Source organism: Balaenoptera borealis (genome assembly GCF_965194805.1).
Source record: "Balaenoptera borealis genome assembly, chromosome: 13".
NCBI lineage: Eukaryota > Metazoa > Chordata > Mammalia > Artiodactyla > Balaenopteridae > Balaenoptera > Balaenoptera borealis.
In genome coordinates, this window is record NC_138870.1 from 6917036 (window position 1) to 6933357 (window position 16322).

The 16322-nt window shown below is 48.9% G+C and overlaps 1 protein-coding gene across 12 annotated transcripts in view; it reads right to left on the reverse strand.

Moving 5' to 3' along the window:
• Positions 1-16322, reverse strand: part of CHD4 (chromodomain helicase DNA binding protein 4) — a 35848-nt gene that overhangs the window by 17610 nt on the left and 1916 nt on the right. For 4 of the 12 annotated variants that reach the window (XM_082349759.1, XM_082349764.1, XM_082349763.1 and 1 more), the window contains exons 3-25: positions 13469-13590; positions 13065-13259; positions 12739-12857; positions 12376-12617; positions 10708-10835; positions 10340-10475; positions 10014-10192; positions 9574-9813; positions 8729-8932; positions 8403-8608; positions 7947-8078; positions 7771-7867; positions 6882-7073; positions 6212-6412; positions 5890-6027; positions 5342-5463; positions 5043-5216; positions 4500-4641; positions 4275-4406; positions 4054-4171; positions 2576-2700; positions 1984-2221; positions 1646-1821 (exon numbers count right to left, since the gene is read on the reverse strand). In XM_082349759.1, coding sequence (XP_082205885.1) covers positions 1646-1821; positions 1984-2221; positions 2576-2700; positions 4054-4171; positions 4275-4406; positions 4500-4641; positions 5043-5216; positions 5342-5463; positions 5890-6027; positions 6212-6412; positions 6882-7073; positions 7771-7867; positions 7947-8078; positions 8403-8608; positions 8729-8932; positions 9574-9813; positions 10014-10192; positions 10340-10475; positions 10708-10835; positions 12376-12617; positions 12739-12857; positions 13065-13259; positions 13469-13590 — 3758 coding nt within the window. Of the gene's footprint in view, positions 1-1645; positions 1822-1983; positions 2222-2575; positions 2701-4053; positions 4172-4274; positions 4407-4499; positions 4642-5042; positions 5217-5341; positions 5464-5889; positions 6028-6211; positions 6413-6881; positions 7074-7770; positions 7868-7946; positions 8079-8402; positions 8609-8728; positions 8933-9573; positions 9814-10013; positions 10193-10339; positions 10476-10707; positions 10836-12375; positions 12618-12738; positions 12858-13064; positions 13281-13468; positions 13591-16322 lie in introns of all 12 variants that reach the window. The other 8 variants (XM_082349762.1, XM_082349760.1, XM_082349755.1 and 5 more) reach the window with 3 other exon arrangements.

Sequence of the window (16322 nt, forward strand, 5' to 3'; positions counted from 1 at the left end):
CGACAGATGAACGGATAAAGAAGATGTGGTACATACATACAATGGAATATTACTCAGCCATAAAAAGGAACAAAATTGGGTCATTTGTAGAGACGTGGATGGATCTAGAAACTCGTACAGAGTGAAGTAAGTTAGAAAGAGAAAAACAAATATGGTATATTAACGCATATATGTGGAACCTAGAAAAATGGTACAGATGAACTGGTTTGCAGGGCAGAAATAGAGACACAGATGTAGAGAACAAACGTATGGACACCAAGGGGGGAAAACCGCGGTGGGATGGGGGTGGTGGTGTGATGAACTGGGCGATTGGGATTGACATGTATACACTGATGTGTATAAAATTGAAGACTAATAAGAACCTGCTGTATAAAAATAAAATAAAATTTAAAAAAAAATAAAATAAAATAACATTTAAAAATATTATAAAGTAAACAGCAGCCTCAGCCACTAATGAGAGGGCTGTCTGTATACCTGTGTAGTCATCAGGAGAGGTCATCAGTGGGAGGGGGAGTACCACCCCTCCCTTACAACCACTCAGCACATTCTGCCCCAGTCAATCACTCCCATATGCGGTCACCACCCTGACAGGAGGGCAGTTTTGACTTTTCAGCCACAGTTACACCCAACTGAAGTTAGTAGCATCACTTTCAAGAACAAAGATAATACATATCAGAAAAATACAACAAGAGGGATGGTTCTGAATTGGAAGGATGAGAAAAGATGGCAAGGACCACCAGAAAAAGCAATTTTTTTTTTCATTTTATACCCTAGATATCATTAGGAGGAAAAAATTCATTACAGAGGCCAAGCATTTATAACTGAATATGTTTCGTTTTCTACTAAAAAAAGACCAAGAATACAGAAGAAAACAAAAAGGGAAAACAATTCTAAAGTTTTAAAAAGCACAGGGGGAAAAAAAAAAAAAAGCACAGGGAGATAGGCTAAGTATGTATTGTATCTCCTACCTTTTCTCCGGAGAGACTTGAGATAGCAATCCAAAATTTATTTATAGGGCTAATAAAATACATAAGAGAAAATAAGATGAGATTCTGATAAAGAAGAGCTAATATAGGGCTTCCCTGGTGGCGCAGTGGTTAAGAATCCACCTGCCAATGCAGGGGACACGGGTTCGAGCCCTGGTCTGGGAAGATCCCACATGCTGCGGAGCAACTAAGCCCGTGCGCCACAACTACTGAGCCTGCGCTCTAGAGCCCGCGAGCCACAACTGCTGAAGCCCACATGCCTAGAGCCCGTGCTCCGCAACAAGAGAAGCCACCGCAATGAGAAGCCCGCGCACCGCAATGAAGAGTAGCCCCTGCTGGCCGCAACTAGAGAGAGCCCGCACACAGCAACAAAAGACCCAACGCAGCCAAAAATAAAAATAAAATAGTTATTAAAAAAAAAAAAAAGAAGAGCTAATACAAGTGTTTTGAGTGTGAAAAGTGGCCAGACAGCCATGTCAAAGATGAGTGTGATTTGCTCATACGCTACAGAATTTCTCTTCAAAGGAAGAGGTATATCAATTCAGCAATGTACTAATTTGCCTACAGATGGTCTCCTCTCATCTCAAATACCATCGTGGTCTCAGTTCCAATTTTTGGACCAATCACCAAGCACAGCATTGCTTTGGACTCATACTCACCCCCATTTCTTCTTCTCGCACCACATACTGGGCCACTTTGAATGAGCTCAAATATTCATTCATGCCCTGCAATTCCGTATCTTCTGTCTCATCCTGGTTCCGGTCCAGCAGTCGTTCAATGGCCTTATCGTCATAGTGGATAACACTGCTGTCTTCTCCCTCTTTGTTGTCTCCTCCTATAAAGAATCAGGGGTCCATACCCCCAGTTAACTTCAGCAGCTGCAGTGGAAAAAGCAAGTCCCAGAGGACCCTAGGTCTGAGTCTCAGGACCCTAGGTATCAAAGATACCCTTTAGAGAAGCCAAGCCCCACACCAAAACAAGCTCCTGCCTAGCTCACCTCCATCTGTGGCCTCGTCCTTGAATAGCTCCTCAGTGCCAAACTTGAGGATGTCGTCAAGCTCCTGCTTGGACATGGATCCAGTCTTGGAGCCCAGCCCAGGCCGAACAACTAGATGCGTCAGCATCATCTTCTTCTTTGCCACCTGCGTGATGCGCTCTTCTACTGACGCACGGGTCACAAACCGATAGATCATCACCTTCTTATTTTGCCCAATACGGTGAGCTCTGCTAAAGGCCTGGAGTTGTGCACAAAACGGAGGCAAAAATTGAAGTAATCATTATTTCCTTACTTCTACTCTTGCCCTGACTTCCACATAATAAGTTAAATCCAGCATAAGGCAGGAGCTGCAGCTTGCCCTCACACAAAACTTCCCTTTGCACCCCTACCCCCAGATACCACCCTCTATCATGTTACCCAAAATAGGACCATAGCTAACCCAAACTCTCTGGCTTACAATAAGGTAAAAGACATTTGAAAAGAATCTATTGTTTCCCCCTGAAACAACTAATCCCAGATGGTGGAGCCCTCACAGAGAACACTATGCATTTCCAAAAAGTCACTGCAAACCAAGGCTGCTACCTTTGCTCACCTGGATGTCATTATGGGGGTTCCAGTCAGAGTCATAGATAATAACCGTGTCAGCAGTGGCCAGATTGATTCCAAGGCCCCCAGCTCGAGTGGAAAGCAAGAAGCAGAACTGCTGAGCACCTGGTGCTAAGAGAGGAACCAAAAACACCATTAGAGGTGTCCCTGGAATTCCAGTTAATAAATGTTTAAGGAATATCAGAAATGTAAAACCTCATTAGGAGATGCAAACTATTGTATATAGAATGGATAAACAACAAGGTCCTACTGCATAGCACAGGGGACTGTATTCAATATCCTGTGATAAACCATAATGAAAAAGAACATGAAAAAGAATGTGTATTTTAAAAAGAATGTATATAGATGCATAACTGAATCACTTTGCTGTACAGCAGAAATTAACACGGCATTGTAAACCAACTATATTTGAATTAAAAAAAAAAACACCTCATTAGGCAAACACAAAACTAATAATATTAATAAGTAATACTCACAAGCAAGGTCCACCAATGGATACTGAAATCAGTGTGAAAGTTTAAGGAGAAACAGGATGTCACCACAGTCTCAAGTATCTCCCTCAAGATATTTATCAATCACAATGAAAAAAAAAGAGTAACTTTACATGGGAGAAATTCAACAGACACCACCTTAACCAAGTGGTCAAGGTTAACACCAGCAATGGAACATTATCAACATCATGTCCTCCCTGGGAATGATGCACTGAAAAGGACACAGCATCGCTTCTCTGGGATTCCTGTCCAAAATGTCTAGTGTCAATCTCATCATGAGAAAATATCAGACAAAGCAGAGACGTTCTACAAAAGAGCTGACCAGTCATCACCAAAGGTATCAACGTCATGAAAGGAAAGGAAAGAATGAAGAACTGGAAGAGAAACAATAACTACGCTCAACGTGGGATCTGGGACTGGATCCTGACACAGCAACAGTGGTGACATTCAATTCAAGTCTACAGTTTAGGTAGTAGTATGACACCAGTGTTAACTCCCTGGGTTTGATCATTATACTGTGGTTATATAAGTCATTATTAAGAAAAGCTGGGTGAAGTGTATACACCAACTCTCTGTATTATTTTTTGAACTTTAAGTTCAAAATTATTTCAAATTAAAAAGTGAAAAAAAAGAAGAGGAGGTGGTAGTGGCTACTGAGACAAGCCTGCCACTAACTTGCTATCTCGGTTTGGTAAGTCCTGGTCCCTCCTGGGCCTCAAGATGCAATGCGGAGGGTTAAATAAAGTGCCCTTCTTTTTAGCAGAGAGAACAAAGACTCCAAAGGGAATAAACAATCTCCTAGCAATAATCCAATACATCCTTCCAATCAAGACATTCAAAAGTACTCTTCCACGTCAATTGACAAAAAGACCCTAAACCACTACACAGAAAAGCAGATGCTCAAGAAGAACAAGTGATCGGTCCAGAGCCGTGAGTGAGGATGCCGGGATCAAAGCCACTCCTTCCCTCTCACCATTGAAGCGGTCAATGGCCTCCTGACGCATGTTCCCAGTGATTCCACCATCAATACGTTCATATTTATAACCTTCATGTTCCAAGAAATCCTCTAGCAGGTCCAGCATCTTGGTCATCTGGAGAACGAGCATAGTTTAATTATGGGATTAATCAGATGACAATCCCTCCCCTATGTCACTGAGCTGTCCACTGCTACCCCCAAAAGCTCCCACACAATACCTGGGAGAAGATGAGTACACGGTGCCCACCCTCCTTAAGGTTCTTGAGCATCTTCTGAAGCAGCAATAATTTCCCAGATGCTCTGATTAGGGCACTGCCATCATACATGCCATTAGGCATCTTAGGGGCTTCCTGAGGAAAGAAGCAAAAAAGAAAAAAATATTCAAAGAAACCCCAAATGGAGCAGTTCCCGCCCAGGGAGGAACAAGAGGCGGCACAACGTACCATTGCAGCCACGGGGAAAAGATACGGGTGGTTGCAGCACTTTTTAAGATCCATCACGACATTTAGCAAAGAGACCTGGTTGCCGCCACCTCGAGCATTGAGCGCTTCAAAGTTTCGAGTGAGGATGTACTTGTAGTATTTCCTATGTGGGCAAGACAGCAAGATAAGTCATGCTCAAGAGCCTTTATGCGACTCATAACGCAGTCCCAGGGTCTGGGATCTTCCTTCCAACATATCTCACTTTGGGACTGAGGAAACCTAAGAAGCGCCACTATCATCATTTTAAACAAGGTAAGGATTAACTCAGTAAGAACTCTGGGCCGCACCACTGTGAAGCAATTGTACTCCAGTAAAGATGTTAAAAAAAAAAAAGAACTCTTGGGCCCCAGCAACCTGGCAACAGGTTTCTTTAGCCCTCGCTGGCTCCTGTCACCACATGCCTTGCGGCAGAGTATGGAGAAGACAAGGAAACACCGTGCAGACTGACAGGTGTCTAAGTGTGTCTGCAAGACGGAGCCAGCGCTTCCGTCCCTTCAGACTCACTTCTGCATAGGGCTCAACTCCACACGCACAATCAGTTCTGTCTTGGAAGGCATGTTCTTGAACACGTCAGCTTTGAGCCGCCGCAACATGTGAGGCCCCAGCATGTCATGCAGTTTTTTAATCTGGTCCTCCTTGGCAATGTCAGCAAACTCCTCCAAGAAGCCTTCCAAATTGCTTCAGAAAGAGAAAGGAAAAAGTTGTTGGAGAGGGGGAAAGGAAGAAAGGAAAGGGACATAGGAAACGGGCAAAAGGAAGAATTAGGAGAATTCGGAGCCGATTATGGATAAGCACACACTCACTGGAACCTCTCAGGGGTGAGGAAGTTGAGCAGGTGAAACAACTCTTCCAGGTTGTTCTGCAATGGAGTCCCTGTCAGCAACAGCTTGTGCTGGAGCGAGTAACCGTTTAAGACCCGGAAGAACTGGTGAGGCAGCAGAGAAGTGGAATTCAGTAAGAAGCGGGCTCCGGCTCACGTCCACAGGCTTCTGCCTTGCCGCCCAGCAGGTACGCCCCATCCCCAACTTTTTTTTTTTCCTTTATCTTCTTTCCTGTTACTAACTCTTTTTTCTTGTTTTTTGGCCGCGCTGTGAGGCATGTGGGATCTCAGTTCCCTGACCAGGGACTGAACCCGTGCCCCTTGTAATGGAAGCGTGGACTCTTACCCACTGGACCGCCGGGGAAGCCCTCCATCTTACTTTCAAGGCCTGGCCTCCAAGGGTGATCTATCACGAGTGAGGAAGGAAGGCAGAGAGCCTTTCTCCCCTTCCTGTCTTCCTCGGTCTCCCCTTAATGAGTAGGTCGTACTAGAACACTAAAACTGGAGGCCATACCTCCCGCCCCCCCTCACCTTAGACTGATTGTTCTTGAGCCGATGGGCTTCATCCACGATGAGGCAGGCCCAGTCAATAGAGCCCAGGATGGCCATGTCAATGGTGATCAACTCATAGGACGTCAGCAGCACGTGGAACTTCACAGACGCCTCTTTCTGCACAAGAAGGCAACCTGGTCACTCCTGCCCAACTCCGCCGGTACAGGCCAAGTCAAGGGACTCGGGGGGGTCTCCCTCCTCCCAGCTGTTATCCTTTCGCCTCACCCCGGGGACCGGGGCACGAGGGGCCCAGAGCAACAACTCCCCTCTCCGAGGGTGGGTCTCCCTCCCGCTGAGGTACCTTCATGCGGGAAGCCTTCTTGCCGCCACGAATGGCATTGTCCTCAAAGGAGAACTCATTCTCTCGGATGATGGCACGGCTGTCTTTGTCACCCACGTAAGTCACCACATACATATCTGGGGCCCACATTTCAAACTCCCGCTCCCAGTTGATGATGGTAGAAAGAGGGGCACTCACTAGGAAGGGGCCTTTGGAATGACCCTTTGAGGAAGAAGAGGAGACCGAGAGTGAGGACCGAGGGCCCCACACGCAACCTGACCCGAGCGCCCAGCCCCGGCCCCGGCATGGGCGGAGGACGGGCGTGTGCACGGCTGCTCATCTCCCTCCCTTCTCCATGTACCGACACGCCCTGCCTGCCCTGCAGGGAGCTCACACCGCACCCCTGCCGCTCAACGTCTCTCCACACTCCTTCTACCCACAGTTCTGCTTGTCTCAGCGCATATCCGTCCCCCAGGACCGAGGCTGCAGGCACCCACCACTAATCCCACCCACCGCTCCATTCCCTCCAGTCTGTCTCTGTGTACTTGCGTCTATCTTACTGTCACTCAACACTGTTCTCCAGGGCCAGAGACCAATTTTTTTTCTTCCTTTTTCTGTCTCCTCAGAGTGTAAGAGAAGACCACGAACACAAAATACCCACACAAAAAACTAACAGCCCCAGCTCTCCTACCTCCTTGTAGAGGGAGTAGAGGAAGACTGCGGTCTGAACGGTCTTCCCAAGGCCCATCTCGTCAGCCAAGATGGTGTCAGTGCCTTGAGCCCAGGAGAAGCGCAACCAGTTCAAACCCTCCATCTGATAGGGGTGCAAGGTTCCACCTGTAGCATCCAGGTACTCTGGCTGTCGCTCATATTTCACTGTTGGCTGAAGGATGAAATAAAGAAGTCAAGAGCTGGCCAGGAATTCCCTTCCTTCCGTAAGACAGCAGCTGCCTCCTCCTGACACACTCTCACAAGATCCTACTCGAGGGGGCCACAAAAAATGGTGGGAAAAAGGTGCTTAATGGTTACTGTAACTTTGTGTTTTATTTAGGATCCTCCAGGAAGCAAGGCAAGACGGAGATCTTGGTCCTACAGACATCCAAGAAAGACGCATCATAGTCTCCTTGGCAGTACAGTAAATTCTACTGGTGAGGAACCACCAGGCAAATGATCCTATGCCCCCTCTAGATTTATCCGTTTAACCTTAACCAGACTCACCTTACATTACACAAAACCCCAGAGGAATTGAGCCATGAATTAAGGGTCAGAAGACCCAGGTTCCAAAATAAGTTTCACAAAAGCTCGGTTATGTGACCCCTTCATACATAACACCTCCTCAAGTCATATAAACAGTAACATCTATGTTTTTATTTTTCTGATGAGGCAGAGAGAAAATAAAGTAATCCTAGTATTTTTCCCCTGATTTACAGAGATGAGGAGAATTAGGGAAGCAGTCTGTGTGAAGCAACTTAGCTACAGTGATCACTTGAGATCATGCCTTAGAACACCACCGTCAGACTGCAGCACACAAGACACGTCATCCTACGAGACAAACTGCCCTCCCTCTCCTGCTGACTCACGTCAACCGTTGGGGTTTCAGGGGGCCTCTCCAACTTCCTCAGCTTCACCTTCTTGAGCTTCTTGCCCGGTCGTCCTTCCTCACCCCTCATCAACTCCCTAAAGAAGACAGATACGTCACACAGCTGCCTGGAGTCCTTCTCAATGAGCAGCAGCTCTACTCATCAAAGTCCCTCACCTGTGATTCCAATAGCTCTGCTTGAACAGGTCGTAGTCCTGTATCTCCACATCCTCACTCTCCCAGGATGCCTGATCATAGGGCAAGTCCCGCCACTTGATCAAGTAGTGGACATGGCCCTTCTTGTCCACGCTGCAAAGTCAAGGAGAGAAAACCCTCAGAGCCAGAAGGCCACCCTGCTCACCTCCTCTCAAAAATCAGACCTCTAAGGAGGCCAGACACCACACGTATTCAGAACCAAATACATCTGGTCTACCAGTCTTTGCATCAAAAATGATCTCTAATCTACAGTCTGTGGCTCAAATACCAGGATTCAGTCAGTTAATAACATACTGAGTGTCTCATTCAAGTGTAAGTTACTGGTAACATCCATTCTCTTCATTGATCCCCCGCGGATACGCTGCCCACCTCCAGTATGCCCGAGACAGACGCAGGCTGGCCCAGCTCCGCTGGTACCTGTGGTTGAGAATTCGGTGGATCATCATCCACTCCGGTTTTATCCCGTAGCGATAGAAGCGTTCCTCCATCTCTGCAAATTTAGGGTCCTTATTCTTCCGCTTTCGGCTCTTCTCTTCATCACCACCAAAGTCCCCAGAGGGTGGCTCATCCATATCATTCTTCCGCTGATAGTTTCGGAACATCACTTGACAGTGCAGCTCCAACTGCAAGCGGAAGGAGAAAGAAATCACCAAGGAGTTACGTCCACTCCTTCTACCCACAACGCTGTTTTCTCTCACTACCCTCTTCATTGCAGCCCCACATCTACTCTATCCCAGGTTTACCTGCAGTTCAGACACCCAGGAGCAGTGCCAATACGACATGCCTTGCCATTTCACAAAGAACTGCCGCTCTGGCCGCCCCTCCAAGGGCTTGGGGGACGGAGTATTGGGATCAGCATCTGGGGGCCGAGGCACTGGTGTGGGAGACGGTGGCTGACCCCACTTCCAGATTAGGATCTTCTGAACTTTGCCCTTAAGAGCTGGACACTAAGAGGAAAAGAGATGATCCAATACCGAATCATTACCACAGCATAGCCCACAGGCAGCTTCAACCTCACCAAAGGATTATTAAAACCTCATTTCAAGTAAGACCTAATCCCAGGACCCTTCTAGGGAGAGAAGAACAGAATTCCCTCTCTGTTTCTGGACTTCATCCAGGATTTGTGAGACATTATCACTCCTATCTGCCTAACAGAGCCAGTAGCTAGACTTCAACAATAACCCAGAACAAGTAGGCACAGAAAAGTCACAGAACTGGGGCTCCGAATTCCTCTCTTAAGCAATCTAACAGCATTCAGTGGCCCTATTATATCACCAAGCTACCAAGACCTCGAGGCTGGGTGTCAAGACAGGAAAGGATATTCTGGCCTGAAAGAACACCGCTCCATCCCACTTCGGACAGCTGGCAAAGCATCAACTCTGTTCAAAGTTAGTCCTACAGTCTCCCAGGACAAAGGTATCCCATGACTACGAGGAAGGAAAATCCGTGCCTCAGGGCTAAAAGGCCTCTAGCTCTCCAGTGACCTCCCCTGCACCTCAGCCTCATGACGCCTACACGTAAGAGGGGTAAACCCTGCTGCTGGACCACACCTCCCTCATCTCTCCACCGGCTGGGGCCAGGCACCCACCGTACAGCGGGGGCAGAGCCATTCTCCGTTGGGGATCTCTGGAAGGGGCGGGTTCAGGCAGTGGATGTGGTAGGAAGAAGGACAGGCGTCACAGCAGAGCAGCTCCCCCCCATCCTTGCAGACCCGACAGAACTCCATATGGTGGTCATCCTCCTCTTCAGGGTCTCCCCCAACCTCTTCCAGGATCTCCTCACCCTCCGAATTGTCCTCTTTAGCCTCCCACTGGATGCCTTCCTTCTCCTGCAGTCAAGGACCACAGAGTCAGATTACTACCACCCCCCACCCGCCCGTCTGAACCACGCCCATCAGTCCTTTGAAAGCTTCCCAAAGCCCGTAGCCAGCAACGCCACCACTTCCACCCCCACCCAGGCCCGAGAGAGTTTCATCACCCCACCCTTCCGCTCGAGGGTCCCAAAGGGCCACGACGGCCGGGCACTCACGCAGTGTGGGCAGCTCCACTTGCCCTCGGGAGCCTTCTCCATATCCGGATCCAGGCAGACCATGTGGTAAGCTCGGGGACAGGTATCACACAGGATGATCTCTCCGCCTTGCTGGCACACCTCACAATAGTCCTGGTGGTCTGTCTCATAACCATCCACAGCAGTCACCTCCTCCTCGCCTAGGCAAGGAAGAGGGAAAGCCCAGTTATTAGAAAAAACCTACCTCCCCCCACCCCCCTAAACCCAACCCCTGTCTCCTTAGGGAGATGCTTCCTCAATCATTCCCCCCTCATTCCATTACATACTGATACAGAAGAGAAACACACCTTTCTTTTTCTTTTTCGTGGTCCGGAGTTTCTTGCGGCTGCGGCTACTGCGGCTGGTAGAACCATCAGAAACAGAGTAGCTATTGATACTGGCGTCATCGAAGTCAGACTCCACATCTAAGTCGTCATCCTCACTCTGGCAGGATGAGAAGGTTAGAGGTTCAGGCCAAGGGGAAGGAGAGAGTGGTGGAGAAGGGGTCACCCTTTTACTAGGGGTGCTGGAATCCCAGCAAGGGAGCCTAGTCACCTCTTCTATGGCCAACTCCCCACATCCTTACGCACCTACCGTGAACCCTGAATCCTGACATAAGACCACATCCTCCCGGTTAGCTACGGCACCCTCACCAGGGGATAGGCTGGGCTCTCACCGAGGATCTCTTACGCTTAGAACCAAAACCTCCCAGCTTGATTTTCAGGGGAGCTACTTTCTTGGGCTTAGGCTTCTTGGCATCAGGGACACGAGGGCTGCCCTTGGGCTTCCTCCGAGCATTGGGACCTAAATCAGGAGAAAGCAGGTAAGATCATACAATCCAAATACACACCACAGAGCAGAACATGGGAAAGATATTGGGTTGGCCAAAAAGTTCCCTCGGTTTTTAAGTAAACATAAAAGACACATTTTTCATTTTCACCAAGAACTTTATTGAACAGCGTATTCACCGTTTTGTTCCACTACCCTCTGCCATTTTTCAGGCAACTTCATAATTCCATCTTCCCAAAACTTTTTATCTTTTTGAGCAAAGAACTGTTCCAGGTGCCTTTCACAGTCTTCCAGGGAATCGAAATTTTTTCCATTAAAAGAATTTTGTAAAGACCGAAACAGATGGAAATCCGAAGGTGCAATGTCTGGTGAATATGGCGGAGGAATCAGAACCTCCCAGCCAAGCTGTAACAGTTTTTGCCTGGTCATCAAAGAAACATGCAGTCTTGCAATATCCTGATGGAAGATTATGCATTTTCTGTTGACTAATTGTGGACGCTTCTCGTCGAGTGCTGCTTTCAGTTGGTCTAACTGGGAGCAGTAGTTGTTGGAATTAATCGTTTGGTTTTCTAGAAAGAGCTCATAATAGAGGACTCCCTTCCAATCCCACCATATACACAACATCACCTTCTTTGGATGAAGACCGGCCTTTGGTGTAGTTGGTGGTGGTTCATTTCGTTTGCCCCACCATCTTTTCCGTTCCACGTTATTGTACAGGATCCACTTTTCACCACCTGTAACAATTTGTCTTAAAAACGCAACATTTTCGTTACGTTTAAGTAGAGAGTGGCATGCGGAAATACGGTCGAGAAGATTCTTTTCACTTAACTTATGTGGAACCCAAACATCAAAGCGATTAATGTAACCAAGCTGGTGCAAATGATTTTCAACGCTTGATTTGGAGATTTTGAGTATGTCGGCTATCTCTCGCGTGGTATAACGTTGATTGTTCTCAATTAAGGTCTTGATTTGATCGCTGTCAACTTCAACTGGTCTACCCGACCGTGGAGCATCGTCCAGCAAGAAATCTCCAGCGTGAAACTTCGCAAACCACTTTTGACACGTTCGATCAGTCACAGCACCTTCTCCATACACTGCACAAATCTTTTTTTGCCTTTCAGTTGCCTTTTTACCTTTCTTGAAATAATAAAGCATAATACGTCGAAAATGTTGCTTTTTCTCTACCATCTTCAATACTAAAATGGCTACACAAAAATTCACCAATTTTGATAAGTTTTTTTTTAATGCACGCTGATATGACAGCTGTCACAATACAACCTAACGAAATTGTTTCGAATGAAGTTAAAGACAACTAAGTGCTTACTAGAGCCATCTTACGGAAAAAACAGAACGAACTTTTTGGCCAACCCAATAAAATATTCCCCACCTAAAATATTTCTACGTGGCCAGCCTCCCCAGTTTCCCTCCTAATCCCCGGTTCATTCCCACCTCCTAGCTTCCATCTTTGGGCTGACAGAATAGCGCGTCCGCGCTTCCTCCAACTTCGACATCCCAAGCCCGCACTAGTCCCCACTCCCACTGAGTCCCATGTCACCTTTGCCCTCCTTGGTCTTGGCCTTGCGGATAGGCACCTCCACAGGGGGCGGAGGAGGTGCAACTTCAGTGGCCGTCACCATGCTCTCCACCACGGCCACTGCCGCAGCTGCCGCTGCTGCCACGGAAGCCCCAGAACTGCCTTTGAAGGGGTTATTGGTGCTGAACTCCCGCCACTTAGCACCCAAAACCATCATCATCTTGGACACAGCAATCTTGGGGTTTTTGGCAGCAATGAGGGGTCTGGGGGAAAAAATGGCAGGAACAGAAAAGAGAAAAAGTTTAAAAATAAAGGAGGTGGGGGAAGTGAGAAGAGATTACAGAAGCACTCTCCATCTCCTGCCCCCAAGACCCTCCTGTTTACCGGACAAACTGGCTGAAGGCCTTGTAGTTGGTGAGGGTGCGATAATCCTCCTCTGAGAACACATGGTCAATATCTTCCATGCCCCAGTCTTCCAGGAGCTGAGCAGAGGATTTAGGCTCCTGCAGAGAGAGCAAAGTCAAAGCCTGACTCCTAGTGCCCACCCTCCCTAAGGGAATTTGAGTTGCAACTAAGGCTGGCCAAGTCCAGGGTAAGAGGGCTAACAAGAAATCATTAGAAACAGGTGGAGAGAAAACATTCTGAGGGGCAGCAGAGTGTCTGGGAAACAAAGGACAGAAGTACAGAGAAGAGGATGGAGGTCCAGGCACCTTTGAATCATCGTCTTCGTCATCCTCCTCCTCTTCCTCTTTCCGCTTGGACTTACTCTTCTTTTCTTTCTTAGGTCCGAGCTTCTTCTTCTTCTTCTTGCCAGGGGTATAGTCGCTGCCCTCACTGTCTGAGCGCAGAGCCACCTCTTCGTCCTCCTCCACAAACTCTGGCCCCTCCCCAGAGCTGTCCCCCAGCTGCCGGCATAAGAGCATACGCTGGAGCAGGGAAGGGGGAGAAGGAGACAGACACACACATGCTACACACATGCTGACCTCAGGACAGCCCTGAGGCTCACGCCCAGGACCCGGCCCACCGCCCCAGGGCAAGAAACGAAGGCCCCAGCCCTCCACGGAGCACCTCCCATCTTCCTCCTGCCGCCCGTAACATCCACTCACCCACTCACCTCCTTTTTTTGGCGCTTGCTCTTAGGGATTTTAGGGTCCCGAGGCTTCTTAGGCTTTTTCTTTTTCTTGAGCTTTGGAGTCTCCGCTTCTGACAAATCCTCTTCCGGGTCCTCTTCGTTTTCTACATATATTTTGGCAAAGAAAGGTAGGCAGGGAAAAGATCAATAGCAAAAGGTTAGAGCCCAATCCAGAGGCTTTAGACTTTATTCCCCCACCTCCTGTCCCAGATTCCACTGAAGAGAACTGCTATACACGCCACAGAAGGAAGCTGATACTCAGGACAAAAACAGACAAAGAGAGAGCTGTATATGCCTGAAATAGGCCGGCTGGGCCAGACCAGGCCCACCTCGGGCAGCTGTCCAGACCCCTGCCTCCTCTTCCTCATCCCTAACACGAGTCCTCTATGTGTTCACCAGCGCAGCTGAATCAAGCGCATACAGTTAACCAAGTAAGAGAAATAGGCCTAGTCCTCCGATAACCAGCCGCCAAGTATTCCATAAACCAGGAAATGAGAATAAGAGGTCCTACCCAGAAGGCAAAAACTAAAGAAGATACCCTCAGCACATTCCCAGAACAGTACCTGCTCGAGGGTCCCAGAAGCCACACCCTTCACTAACCCTTTTGGCTCATCACTGCGCAAAACAACCAGAACCTCCCAAGCCCCAGGTTCGGGGCCAGCCCAGGATCACGCCCACTCCCAAAGCTGATTTCCTTTCCCCATCTCCAGCTCCACTGCTCCTCCCCAGCTTCTCCTGGGTCAGTAGCCTCTTCTCCCCAGGGGCCCAAATCAGCCCAGCTGTCACCATCCCCCCCCCTTCCTCCCCCCATCTGGCTCCACCTCCTCCCCGGCTGGGAGCACACACAAAGCCTGGGGTAATACTGAGAGCTCCTGGGCAGGCCTAGGTGGGAAGGGGCACAGAGGGGGAGGAGAAGACCAGGAGGCAGTTTCCTTTGTAACAGACATTCACACCAGCGCACCGGCTCCCTCCTCCTTCCCCTCCTGCTTTCCAAGCCACCCCCCCCCCAAGGAGGGAGGAGTGGAGAAGGGAGTGGAGTGAAGGAGGGAATGCCTCACCCACTGAGGAGAGGGAAAATGGCTCCTGACCACAGAAGCCAACCCAGGGCACCCAGCTGCCAACAGAGGACAGACAGGAAGTGGCAGGGGAGGGGATGCGGTTGAGAGAGGTAGCCGGGGAAAGACTACCCTCTCACAGAAGACTTCCCAAATTACTACCTGGCCCCAGGTCCAAATGCCACCTCTTCTAACACCTACCGTGGGATGACGCTGTTCTCAAGAGGCCATTCTCATAACGTCCTAGGCAAGGAGACCCAAGACACCTTGAAGGGTGACACCATGTGAGGGGCTGAGTTACTCCCTCAATCGTTATGCTTTCAATCATCGGAGCTTAGATTTAACAAGAGTTCAGTGGTGGTCAGAGCACACAACCTTCCTTCTGACTCCCAAAAGATTTACCTTGAGGAATGGGAGCCCACAAGACGCCTCTGAAACTCAGTTTCCTCCTCACCTCTACCAGAGTGCAGGCCACAGATCCTAAACCACCTCTAACAGAGGAGAGGTAGCCACCTATCCAACACAGAGAAAAACGGAGCAGCACCTAGATAGTGGAGGACAACAGAACGCTTCCTTTTCTCCTACACACGCTCTCTGCGCCTGACCCCCAGAACTGGCCCTAAAATGCCTCTGACTCCGCCCTTCCTGTGCGAGGCAGATACTAGGGAACAGGCGGCACTGGGCTGGACAAAGCACCATCAGCCTCCCCCTTTCCCTCTCAGCCCAGGATCAGGCCAGGCACAAGACAGCCCCTCCCATTCCCTTGGGAATGGGACACCAGCCTGGATCTCACCAGAAAGAATCATTTTCTTAAGGGCTTCTCCCCAGCAATTCCCGTGGTGCCCCCCTTCCCAATCAGCCACGCCTCCATAAAAGCTGGAAGTAGAGACAAGGACAAACTCACGGAGGCAAAGGGGACACCCTTCCACCCACCTAAGACCCTCAAACTTCTCAGGCAGATGTGCTGACACGGCAAGCGGCAAACTGGCTGAGATATAGAGAACGATTTGGGAAAGGGGCAGGAATGGGGTGGGGCAAGTGGAAAAACTGGGTCACGCTACAGCTTGGGGCAGAGTTCACCCTGGGAGCCCACAGGCTCCCAGTCAACACAGGGGCAGCCCCAGACCAAGGGGCCAATGGGAAGCCAAGATGTGGACCCAACACTGGCTGGATGGCACTGCTACTTCTCATGCCCCGCACAGAAAGGATGGGACCACCTCCACTGCCACCACCCTACCCCCACCTTGGGCCACAGCACAGAAATCTACCACCTTGCCCTACACGGTGATGAGACTCTTATCCCAACAGCTGAAGATTCAGTAAGAAGACTGACCCTCTCCTAAGTGGCCTCAGGTTGAAGTGAAGACTTCCAACTTAGAAAGTGCCAAATGTGGAAACATCTCTCCCAGACCACCTCAACTTGCAGCTGGAGCTAAGGAAAGAGAAGGCAAAAGTGAAAGATGTTTGATGGGAAACAAAAACAGGACCAGCAGGCTCCAGAATTAAAATAAAAATATAAACAAGGAAGATGAAGAAATGGCATGTAAAAAAAAAAAAACTAAACTAAAAAAAAAGATGAAGGAAACAAGTAGGTGACTTAGCTAAGCGCTCTGAAGAACGAAGGACAGAGGAGCGAGACATCCACTTAGAAACATGACATCCATCATCAGTTGAGGATAGACAAGAGCCATTCCAATCATGCAGGCTGGTTATAACCACCGGGGTTCGGCCAGTCCAAGGAGCCACCCCAAAACACAGACAGCACAACCCCCAACACACCG